The 12,716-nt window shown below is 48.6% G+C and overlaps 1 protein-coding gene across 2 annotated transcripts in view; it reads left to right on the forward strand.

The window, feature by feature from the left end:
* DENND1C (DENN domain containing 1C) overlaps window positions 1-12,716 on the forward strand; it is a 652,034-nt gene that overhangs the window by 569,905 nt on the left and 69,413 nt on the right. For both annotated transcript variants that reach the window (XM_069604349.1, XM_069604348.1), the window contains one exon: window positions 1,781-1,848. In XM_069604349.1, the coding sequence (XP_069460450.1) occupies window positions 1,781-1,848 (68 nt within the window). The remainder of the gene's footprint in view (window positions 1-1,780; window positions 1,849-12,716) is intronic.

Genomic DNA, 12,716 nt, shown 5'->3' on the forward strand with positions numbered 1-12,716 from the left:
TATCCTGTGCAGGGGGTGACTACGCCCCTCCCTCACATTCAGCCCACCTAGACACCCAGGCGCCTTGAGGAGGGCTTCGGGCAGAAGCCCGCCAAAAGACAGTGAACAAAGAAGGTGAACCTAGTTTGCCGCGCAAAGTAAAACACAAGAAGGACTTTAACAAAAAGAAATGGCGAATAAACCCAACCGGAGCCAAAAGAAAGACTATTTGGTCAAGCGGGTTTAAGTTCGAGGCTAATATAATAGCCTAAAACAATACCACGTTTATCTAGTATAATCGCGGTAGAAAAGTTAGGGTAGATACCACTGCCACCAGCCAAGTCTAAACAAAGCTCAAAGAGGTACAGATAAAAAGGGATACGAGTTAACCCTTTCCAGTACTCCATGGAAGATGGGGTGTACTGGATCTGTGGTAGATTGACTAAGTAAAGTTAACGGTAACTTTGCGCTTTTCTGGGGGACAGTAGTCGCCTCAGAAATGGAGTCGAGGGAAGTCTCAAAGACAACCCTGTGCCACGGCACTGAAGGTGCTGTGTGACACACACAAAGAAGGGGGCTACTGAAGTGGTGTACTTCAGAGTCCACAATCACAAAAACAGATAGAAACACATAGCAAAACACAGGAAAGAGTGGGGGAAAAGCTCACACTCTTACCAAGTGAAAGAAATTAAACTCCTGAAGTCCAGCAAAGCTGCTGGGGGACTCACTAGGTGAGGGAAATTAGCCATGAAATGAGAATTCTCCCTAACATGGGCCTTGCACACTTACAGAGGATAGCAGACAGCACACACCTGGGACCTATGGGAATTGCACAATTAGAATGTGTTAGACAGCACACACTTGAGACTGATGGACCTTGCACACGTGCAGAGGTTACCAGCCACCCCACACCTGGGACTGATGGACCTTGCACACTTGCAGAGGTTACCAGCCACCCCACACCTGGGACTGATGGACCTTGCACACTTACAGAGGTTATCAGACACCCCACACCTGGGACTGATGGACCTTGCACACTTGCAGAGGTTACCAGCCACCCCACACCTGGGACTGATGGACCTTGCACACTTACAGGAGTTACCAGACACCCCACACCTGGGACTGATGGACCTTGCACACTTGCAGGGGTTATCAGACACCCCACACCTGTGACTGATGGACCTTCCACACTTGCAGAGGTTACCAGCTACCCCACACCTGGGACTGATGGACCTTGCACACTTACAGGGGTTACCAGACACCCCACACCTGGGACTGATGGACCTTGCACACTTGCAGAGGTTACCAGCCACCCCACACCTGTGACTGATGGACCTTGCACACTTACAGGGGTTATCAGACACCCCACACCTGGGACTGATGGACCTTGCACACTTACAGAGGTTATCAGACAGCACACCTGAGACTTATTGTCCCTACATAGTTAGAAGCTGTTAGACAGCACACACCTGAGACTGATAAACCCAGCAAAGCTACAGAGGGTATCAGACAGCACACCTGGGAATGATGGACCTTGCACACTTACAGAGGTTATCGGACAGCACACTTGAGACTAATTGTCCTTGCACCTCACACCCAGAGACAACAGCGACCGTAAGCGCATCAATACAAGAGAATGCACAGCGCCAGGCACTGCACTACAGGCACAGAGACATCAGAGACTGCAAGCACAACACACACAGCACCAGGCACTGCACCACACACCCAGAGACATCATACAGTGCACTGTGCTTGTGTAAAGCTAATGTATAATGTTGTGTTTCTTCTTTCATTTCTCTAGTCCCGACCCAGGAGGCCCAGTAACATTAACCCCTTGTACGAGGAGAACTCATCATGGGTGTCTGAGAGGTAAGAGGAGAAGCCACTGGGCAGATGGTTCACGCACAGTAGACAGTGTGTGAGTGCTATGAGCGTGAGAATGTGTGTGCTGCACCACCTGAACGCTTGCGTGCTGTTTTGGAATGTGCACATACACAAGCCCCTTGGGTGCTCACGCACTATCCAGCTTTCTACATGCACACTCCTCCTGAGTGCTCATTCAGTGCCTGGCAATCAAAATGCACTCACTGCATGGGTTCTGCAACATGCGGCTCTCTAGCTGCTCTTAACTATGGATCCCATGATCCCTCACCAGCGATTATGCTGGCTAGTGCTGATGGGAGTTGTAGTCCAAAACATCTGAAGAGCCAAAGGTTGTTGGCCTATCGGTACATGCACACTGAGCACTCACACACTGTCTGAGACCAGAGTACCATGCTTACACACTGCCTGAGACCCTGCAGATTCACTCTCCAGGGTTCCATGCTCACACACTGCATGAGACCCTGCAGAATCACTCTCCAGAGTCCCATCCTCACACACTGCCTGAGACCCTGCCGATTCACGCTCCAGAGTCCCATGCTCACACACTGCCTGAGATCCTGCAGAGTCACTCTCCAGAGTCCCATGCTCACATACTGTCTAGCACTCTTTAAATACACCATGCATACTCAAGCACTTTTCTGCACTCTGTACACACATACTCAGGCTCAACACTCGCACACTGTCTGGCACTCTGTATATACACTGGCACTCTGTATATACACTGCCCCCCAGGGACCCAAGCGCGCACACTGTCTGGCACTCTGTATATACGCCGCCCCCCAGGGACCCAAGGGCACACACTGTCTGGCACTCTGTATATTCGCCGCCCCCCAGGGACCCAAGCGCACACACTGTCTGGCACTCTGTATATTCGCCGCCCCCCAGGGACCCAAGCGCACACACTGTCTGGCACTCTGTATATACGCCGCCCCCCAGGGACCCAAGCGCACACACTGTCTGGCACTCTGTATATACGCCGCCCCCCAGGGACCCAAGCGCACACACTGTCTGGCACTCTATATATACGCCGCCCCCCAGGGACCCAAGCGCACACACTGTCTGGCACTCTGTATATACACCGCCCCCCAGGGACCCAAGCGCACACACTGTCTGGCACTCTGTATATATACCGCCCCCACACTGTCTGGCATTCTGTATATACACCGCCCCCCAGGGACCCAAGTGCACACACTGTCTGGCACTCTATACATTCACTCGGCAGGTGCACAATCTCACATACTGTCAGGCTCCCTATACATACCCTCCCCAGGGGCCCAGACTCAGACTTTGTCTGTCCATACAATTATTAGGGGCCCAGTGCACACACTGGGCCTCATTCCGACTCTGCCGGTCCATATACTGGCCGGTAATACTATGGGGCTCCATGGAATAGGGAAGGAGCGCTGGAAACAGTAGGTCCGTTTGCCGGTATCTTGGCGGATTTACTGGCAAACTTGGCATGACCCCCACTGTCTGGCACTGTGTTCATACACTTCCCAGGGGCAGACTCACACAGTGTCTGGCTGCCACTCTGTATATACACACACCGCCCTAAACCACACACAGACACCATATTATGATGCAGTAACACACCACTCATTTGGGGGAGCGCTTAACCTACACGAGACGCGATACAGCACATGCTACATAAGCTGCCTTGAGACTAAGTGCACTTGCTGTCCAGCACTCACCAGGGCCTGAGGTCATACAATAATCATTAAACTGTACATAAACTCACCGAAAGCACAGCTTTTATGTAGTAATCTGCATACATACACACTGAGAGGTCACTCCTTGGGTTTCGCACACACACAAAATAGGAGTGCTCCTTCATTATGTGGCATCTTGCACACACACACGCCCACTAAGAGCTCACTCATTGTTCAGCATTCTGCACACGCGAGTGTCTATGTTATATGGAATTCTGTGCACACACTCCTTAAAGCACAAATCCTATTGCCAGTCTGCACAACCCTCCCCAGAGAGCTCACCTATTAAGTGGCATTCCCTATGTATTCTCCCATCAAGAGCTCACTCCTTTTGTAGCATGCTCTACACATACACCCCGCCTGGGAGCTCACTCTTTAAGTGATAATCCCTACATGTACGCCTCCAGAGAGCTCATCAATTATGTGGCATGCTACATCTATACTTCCACAAGAGCTAACTCATATACTCCTCCGGAAAGCTCCCTCATTTTGGGGCATCCTCTACATATGTTCCTCCCATTAAGTCACTCATTGTGTGGCATTCTGTAACACCCAATACCCATGAGACCATTCCATGTGACTGATGTGACGGAATGCCATCTGCGTGCGTGGAAATTCCTTAGCTTTTTAATGTGTATTTATGAAATGATGCAGCTAATTCTATTTCTAAAAGGGAGGTCTGATAATCGGATCCACACTTTGTAAATGATCCATCCCAACATTCTAGTGTACTCATGTCCATTTGCTGGCACTATTTTCTTGCACCCCTGGCACCAGCCCTGCAGTAGCAAAAGGGCAGGTTCTAAGGTCACTTGTGCATTCATGAAAGCAGCTGGAGCACAAAGTTCCAATAGAGAGAGGTGGCTTTTAATCGTCTGCACCTCTAATTCAAACTATAATGATTGTATTTCCTAGTCAGCTTGGTGCCACGTTAAACTGTAAATATAAGCCATGCCGGTTATGGCAGGGTGTTTACTAGGTTCACACAATTATACAGTCACAGCATTTGATGTGAAAGTTCTCAAAGTTCAGTTTCCACTGGTGGGGGAACATCTCCATTCCCCAGCCTACCTCAGGATTCTGGTACAGTTTATCAACTGTTGGGGGAATCTCTCCAATTCCCAACATTTCTCAGGATTATGACACAGTTCAACAATTGGTGGGGGAATGTCTCCCTTCACCAACCAGCATTTCTCAGGCTTCGTTTCTGTCTTTGTGGGTCCCAAATGCAGAGTAGCAAACCTGGTTCCTTTTGCTACCAGGCACTGCGAGGAAAAAGATTGCTTTGGGTGCTCCTCCAAACTATGATGGGTCCCTGGGACTGACTGGCAGACCTGGTTCTCTTCTCTACCAGGTCCTGCAATGAGGAAGAGTGGTTTGTATGCTCCCCCAAACTGTGGTGGGTCCCTGACTTTGGTTTGTAGACATGGTTTCTTTATCTATTAGATCTCAGTCTCAAAACACTGACTTAGTTTACTCGCCTGCCAAGTTCTGTGTTTAGATGTATTACCCTCACAGTTCTCTTCACAGTCTCTTATTCTCATATGCAGACTAGGTTGACTCTCCTGCCAAGTTCTGTGTTTAGATGTATTACCTTCACAGTTCTCTTCACGGTCTCTTATTCTCATGTGCAGACTAGGTTTACTCTCCTGCCAAGTTCTGTGTTTAGATGTATTACCCTCACAAATCTCTTCATAGCCTCTTATTCTCATATGCAGACTAGGTTGACTTTCCTGCCAAGTTCTGTGTTCAGATGTATTACCCTCAGTTCTCTTCACAGCCTCTTAGTCTCATATGCAGACTAGGTTTACTCTCCTGCCAAGTTCTGTGTTCAGATGTATTACCCTCAGTTCTCTTCTGCATTCAAAGGAATTACTCTTGAGTTTTCTTCACATTCTCTTCTGATATTTGACAGCCCTGGGTCACCTTCTCTCCAAGTACTGTCACAAAGAAGATTAGGTATCCTTGTTACATGATAAGTCCTGTTCCTGTAAGGGTCCTAGACCCTATTCTCCTTGTTATAGTGTCTTAGTAATGTTTCTCTTAATGTCCTGTAGGGGTTATCCTCTTTCCCCCACTTTCCATATACTGTTGTCTTTAGGGTTCCTTTTACCCTCTGGGGACCCCCAACCATAGGCACAGCCACCCAAATACCTTCAAGGTCTCAGCTGCAGCCCTTTGGTCAGTCGCAGGCTTCCCCGTGTCTCTCTCTGAATCACCAGCGCTGTGGGGCTCTCTCTGGCATACTGCTGCCGCTCCGCGGCTTCTTACCCTGTTTGGTGGGTATTTCCCAGACAGACCATGTGGTCCCGCAGTGCTGCTCTGCTGGCGCTCTCCCCAGCCAGCGTCTCAGTTCTCGGTCTCTTTCTGTGTCCCCTGGACACCACGCGTCTCACTTTCCGGCGTCTCCCTGCTGTTCTCTGCGGCGAGCCTCTGCTACACTCTCGGTTCCTCCAGGAAGGATCTGCCTCTTGGGTGAGTGAATTGTCAGTTTTCATGTCGCCATCCAGTAAGGTCTGTAGTTGGAGACTAGACCGTTAATGCAAGTTCACCTGAATGATCCCTGCGGATCTGCGCCTCTTCCTCGTCACAGTTTCTTGGTTTGGATCTTCAGGATGGTTGCCTCTATTCTTCCTCGTCTCAGTCCTTTCTACTTCTTGCATCTTATGTATTTTATTTATTTATTTATTTTAAATTTATAAAGCCCCCTGCGGCCCTGAGGCATTGTGGCACTGTTACAGAAGGTTACTTAATACAGTTAGGTCAGGTAATTAATAGGCAGTGAAACAGTAGTACATGTTCAGTGGCAATGTTGAGAGGGTGTTCCGAGGTTGCAGTGGAACAGTATGGAGACAGTACATTTGTTGAAAGTATTAGCTAAATAACTTTGCTTTTAGCAGCTTTCTGAACACTGTGAGAGATTCTTTGCTTCTTAGACTAAGATTCTTTGCTTCTTAGTCTGAGAGGAAGCGCGTTCCAAGCTATTGGGGCTAGTACTTCAAAGCTGGTGCTGCCAGCTTTAGCTCTGTTGAACGCTAGGACAGAGAGCAGGTGAGAGTATTGGTCATGTTTAGGTCTGTGGGCTGGAGCCAGGTGTATTCTATCTACTAGGGAGACTGGGGCGGTCTGAGCGAGGCACTTGCGTGTGATGGTGAGGGCCTTGAATGTTATGCGTTCTTTTATTGGGAGCCCGTGGGCATCCTTTCTTGCCTGGGAGATGTGCTCTCTCTTAGGAATGCTGAGGGCAGCTCTGAGGGCATTGATTTGTGCAATCTGTAGTCTGTTAATGTTATTAGCAGAAGTGCCTATGAGAAGGATGTTACAATAGTCAAGATTTGTGGCTCTAGCGATGTTATGGAGGTTGCTTGGCGATAGTTGGGGTTTTACTGCATTTATGATTTTTGTGGTAAGGGCAGCAGCAGATGAGATGGCACTGACTTGCCTGCCCATTGTTAGTGTGGAGTCGAGATATACCCCGAGGGTTTTCACTGAAGTAGAGGCTGTAATGGTAGTGTTCTCGATACTGAATGATTTGTACTTGTCATCTAGTTTTTTAGGACTTCTTTGGGGCCTACCAGCAACATTTCCATTTTTTCCCTGTTTAAACAGAGCCCATTGGCTGCCATCCAGGCCTGGATGCGTGCATATGTCAGCTGGAGGGTGTTGAGGTCTTGCTTGTGGTTCCCTGATAGGGGGAGAAGAATTTGTGTGTCATCGGCATAGTTTGTAAAAGCTATGCCAAATTCTTCTAAGTCTCTGAAAATTGGGAGAGTGAACAGGTTGTAAAGGGTGGGGGCGGTACAAGATCCTTGTGGTACTCCGCACTCAATAGGAATTGGAGAAGCTGAGGCTTGGTGGGAAAAGACCCTCATAGCTCAGCCCACCAAGAAGGAGGTGATCCAGGTGGTGGCCTCTTGAGAGTAGTGGGCATTGTCAGAGAGATGTTTGCACAAGATCTTGTTGTCCACCAAGTCAAAGGCAGCCGAGAGATCCAGGAGTAGGAGGAGCGATGATTTGCCTTTGTCCATGGCTTCCAGTAGTTGGTTCTTAAGGTCTAATAAGGCTGATTCCGTGCCGTGACGAGGGCGGAAACCAGATTGTCTTCTGCCAGGGATGTTGTGGGTTTCCAGGCACGACTGAATCTGTAGATAGGCAGCCGTGTCCAGAATCCAGAATTTTTAGTAGAAACGGCACGATGGTGATTGGACAGTAGTTGTTAGGGGAGTCCGGGTCAAGGGTAGGTTCCTTTAATGGAGGTATATCGGATCTTATAGAAGTACATCAGATAGGAGGGCAGGGGTGGAGAGAGTGGGGTGAAGGAGAGGTGTAGGTGTTAGTCGATTACAGCGTTCTCCCACAATAGTCGTCACTGGTCCAATAGGGGATTCCCCTCCCATGACATCTACCCGCTGAGCACCACCCCCAGGGGGACTATCGGATAGTGGCCTGACTTCCCTGCCCTCATGGGAAGGGGCTCCCCCTACGGAAGCAGTGACAACATCTTGGGATTCGTCACAACACTAACTGTCCCTCCTCACTTTCTTGAGACAAAGGACACAGGGTGTGATGTCAGAAGACAAAGGACACATTTTCCAGAAGCCTGGATTGGGCCCCTGACAACAGGCGTGCTTTAGACAAGTGCTATGTCACAATTTGACCTCACAGAAGAAGACGGATCCTCTGGGGCTCTGTTGAGAATGGTAAGGAAGCCGAAGAAGGAAGCTGACACAATGGTAGCATATCGGTTTCTATACACTTTTATTTGAGGAAAAAAAGAGGAACCTCACTATCCCTATCTCGAAGAGGGGGTTTTCTCTGCCTCAAACTAATAGTATAGGGTCTGTCATAATGTCAGTCAAAATCAAAGTCCACCGTCCTCTGTCACTACCTACTTCTATCCCCTACACTACAACTAAAGACTAATATAATCCAACAGAAAATTCCTTTCCCAGGAAAATGTTTTATATCAAAAAGCTGCCCGGGGGCAAGACTCCCTTCCCCTGGCTTGTAACAATCTCACAGAAAGTTCAGTCTCCAGGAGAATGACTCCCTTCTCCTGGTATATGGTTGGTGTTCCCAAAATGTCCATTTGCAAACAGATGCCGGGGGAATGACTCCCTTCCCCTGGCTTGTAGTTCCAACACCTGGTACACTCAACTTTCAGGACCAGGAGAATGGCTCCCTTGTCCAGAGACTGGTGTGCACTCCCTAAATATAGTTCACAGAACGGGCCAGGGGGAATGACTCCCTTCCCATGGTGTCTCTTCAGTGTACTTCAAAGGATTCATTTCCCCCACCAGAAGAATGACGGGTGTTTGAGAGTTATTTTTCAACTTGGGGTTTCTCTTGGCACTCTCTCACTTTATTTGCAAAGTCCCAAGTCCCTCTCTGGATCCCAGTGGACTTAGCTCGGCCACTGCGATGAGGAAGATTTCCTCGGATATCTGTTCCAGTGGCTTTAGGATCCCAGGCCCTTCTCTGATCGTCAGGGGGCTTATCTCTGCCACTGCTGTGATGATGGTTTACTACAATGCTTGTTTTACTTATATTGGGGTCCCAGACCCTTCTCTGGTGGCCAGTGGGCTTCTCTCTGCTACTGGGTCAGGAAGATAGCTCAGGGGCAACATGCTCGCATAGGAAGCAAGACGACGCAGAGCAACACAGGTTCGATCCCCAGGTCCACGCTTAGAATCCTCTGGGAAAGAGCGTTACAATTACAAATTACAATTACTGTTGTGGGGATATTTCCAAGACTGCATCTCCACGGCCACTAACAAAACGGCTGAACTTTTCAAAATCTGCAAGGAACTCTCCAACCCCATTGCAGTCTCCACCTACATAAACATAAACCTCTCCTCTGCCTTCCCTGGCACTCTGCACTTCTCTGGCCTCTCATTTCATCTCTAAAACTCAGGACACCCTCTCCTCACTCACCTCTACTCCTCACTCACCTCTACTCCTCTCCCTCCCCTTCCTTCAAGCCTAAATTGGCCGCCCTCTGCCCTCCCCCTCTAGTCCCCTCTTTCTCTCCCATACCCTAATGAGGTTTCTAGACAAGTCCGCTCTATGAAACTCTCATCCAAACAGTTACTCCCCTGCTCCTCCAGAGCTATCAAGGACAACATTGTCTCCCTTGCCCCAGCGTTGGCCGATTTCTCCAATCACTCCTTGCCACTGGGTCCTTCCCCTTTCTCCTCAAGCACTCGCTTGTGCACTCTCTCCTCAAAAAACCTTCTGCTGATCCTTCTGTTCCTGCAATTTACCGCTCCATCTCTACTACTCCCTTTCTGGGCAAATTCTTGGAAAAGCTGGCCATCTCCCAGCTTATCCACCACACTGAATCTGTTGGTTGACTCCACGGCCACTGGTCTGGTTCAGAGCAGCCAGAGGCACAGAAACTGCCCTCCTGAACACCCGTGAAGAATTGCTTACTAATCTTAATTCCAGCTCTTCTTCTGTTCTCATCCTTCTGGCCCTCTCCTCTGCCTTTGACATGGCCAATCACGCCACTCTGATAATGTGGCTCTATGACTCCCTTGGCATTACAGACCCAGCTCTGGACTGGTTGACCTCTTTCCTCTCTGACCGACCTTCCCAGATTCAATTGGGTCCTTTCCGCTCCACCATCTCACTCTCCACTTGTGGTGTCCCTCAGGGCTCTATCCTCTCGCCCAGGCTCTTCAATATCTACCTGGCTCCTCTACCCCCTCTGATTTCCACCCTCTCCCCTAATTTTCACTATTATTTTCACTGTTACGCAGCTCTCAGAGATCCCCCTGATCCCTTTCCCTCCCACACTCTGGCCCCCCTCCTTTGGCCCCCTCCCCTCAGCCTCGTGTGAAGCAAAAAACCTTGGTGTCATCATCTTTGACTCCAACCCTCTCATTCTCTCCTCGCATCATGGACCTGGCCAAGAAGGCCCACTTTCAGATGCACCTCCTCAGAGGCATTCCCCCTTCCCCCAGAAACTCACTGTCTCTAGAGCTCTACTTCTCTCCAGGCTGGGCTACTGCATCAGCCTCTTCCTCAATTTGCCTAACTCTTCCCATTGTCCCTTTCAACTAATCCAGAATAGGGCTGCAAGACTTATCCTTAGCCTCAAGCCCAGGGACAGAATCTCTCCAGCCCTTAAATCCCTCCACTGGTTCCCCGTTGCTGCGAGGATCAAATGCAAGACCCTCTGCATTACCGACAAGGCTTTCTGGGGCCTGGGAACATGCTATATCCATCTAACTCTCCCCTAAATACCTCCCTTCTAGAGCCCTTCGCTCCTCCAGCTCGAACTCTCTGTTTTCCTATGCAGAGAGGGGGTGTAGATCTCGCTCCTCCACAGTTGCCACCCTTATCTTTGATCAGGGACCAGTATTCTCTTGGATTGTTTGTTGTTAGAGTTTTTAGCATTTGCTCTGAGTCATTCTGGTACATTGCTGCTTTATGGTGTCTCACCCAAGATTTGTAAGATCTTGTGGCATCTTTGGCGTAGTCCTTTTGTTCCTGATTGTTGGAGACTTTAGCCAGACAGTTTAATTTACGCATCTGCTTTTTTTTAAGGCTAATTCTTTATCATACTCCTGGACCCCTTTTCCATTGGGTCGGTGACATAGACCCTTTTCTTTCCTATGCGGCAACAACAAGGGCATGTAATTTGGTCTACTTGTTGAGTCTATCTTTGTTTTACTGAGTGCATCAAATTTCTCAGTGATTTTATTGATGTTAGTTGCTGTAAATTGGATTTGCGACGACTTTCGCGCTACCTCCACCTCAAACGGATATGTTTGCTTTGGAGTTGATTCGGACTCGAGAGACATTATCAGAGGATTGTGGTCGCTAAATTTTGTTCTGTATACCTCAAAATAGTCAACAAAGGGGAGGAAAGGATAGGAGACGTAAATATGATCCAGTGTTGCTGACGTTTCGGCACGTTCCCAAGTTGGAATTCGGGGTAAATGGCCTCTGGCTGGTGCAACATTGTACATTTTTATCGCGTCCATGAAATCAATCCAAAGCACACCTCTCAGAGCAGAGGGGCAGAGATTTAGAGCTGCAGCAGTTTGGTCAACTCTTGCATTAAGGTTGCCACAGATTATGATGTAGTCAGTTTTTTCTTCAAGAAGGAATGTATCTATGGTTTCTGCGATGTTATCAAGAAATTCCATGTTACTTGTTCTCTGCGGGTTCCAGTAGACATTGATGATTCCGAGGTTAGATTTCATATTGCTTCTTGATATAGATTCTAAATGGAACCACTCAACTAGTAGAGCTACCATGCCATATGATTCGGCCACTTTCTTTTTGCTAGAAATGCCCGATCCAATTTTAATTGCCGTTAGGAGGCCTGATGATGGTCTTCCAAACAAACCTTTAACTGCTGACGAGATGTGTATGTCATATCCATCTAGTACTGGTGGTTCCATGAGCCACGTCTCCTGGAGGCAGATAATATCGAAGTCACTCAAGTCAAAAGCGTCTGGCTTGGTAAGGTGATCGTGACCCCTGGTGTTCCAAGAACACATGATACTCCTATTCCGTCGTGAACATTCCAATGTTAGAGGTCCCGTAGGCGTCGCTGAATCTTTTCGTTCTTAATCTTGCTGGTTTGGGTTCAGAACCTTTTTTAACCATCTCCAGGGCCCCGACGGTTCACGCTTTTTATTGTGGGCCCACTCAGCAGTTTCATCAGTGGACTCTGAGCGCCTGTAGTTTTCCCCCGTCTGGGGTTTGAGCTCCAGTTACCTTCATGTTGGAATTTTCGATGATTTATATTGATGTTCGACGAGTGTAATCTCGATCTGAATCTCCCTCTGCTAAGTTCAGGTTTCTCTCTGAAAGCGACTCTTCTACTGCCCACCGGCAGATCTGTAGTGTTTAGGTGGCGTTCCAAAATGTCCACCGTCGCATTGCTTCGCAGAGGAACAGCCTTTCCCGCACCTTCAGAAACAGGAACTTCCTCTATCGAGAAGCCTAATTGAATTAAGGTGGCGATCACATCTTCTCCACCGTCCACGGGATTGTTCACGTGAAGGTAAGTTTTGGCCTTCCCGTCTCTATAGTAAGGCTCCACCAATACAAGATCTGATGTTTTTAAAGATTTCAATGCCGGTATGCTGGTTAAGATTTTCAGGACCGTCTTTCTGTTCAAGACGA

This window comes from Ambystoma mexicanum, chromosome 3q (genome assembly GCF_040938575.1).
Source record: "Ambystoma mexicanum isolate Mex_15411 chromosome 3q, UKY_AmexF1_1, whole genome shotgun sequence".
Classification (NCBI taxonomy): domain Eukaryota; kingdom Metazoa; phylum Chordata; class Amphibia; order Caudata; family Ambystomatidae; genus Ambystoma; species Ambystoma mexicanum.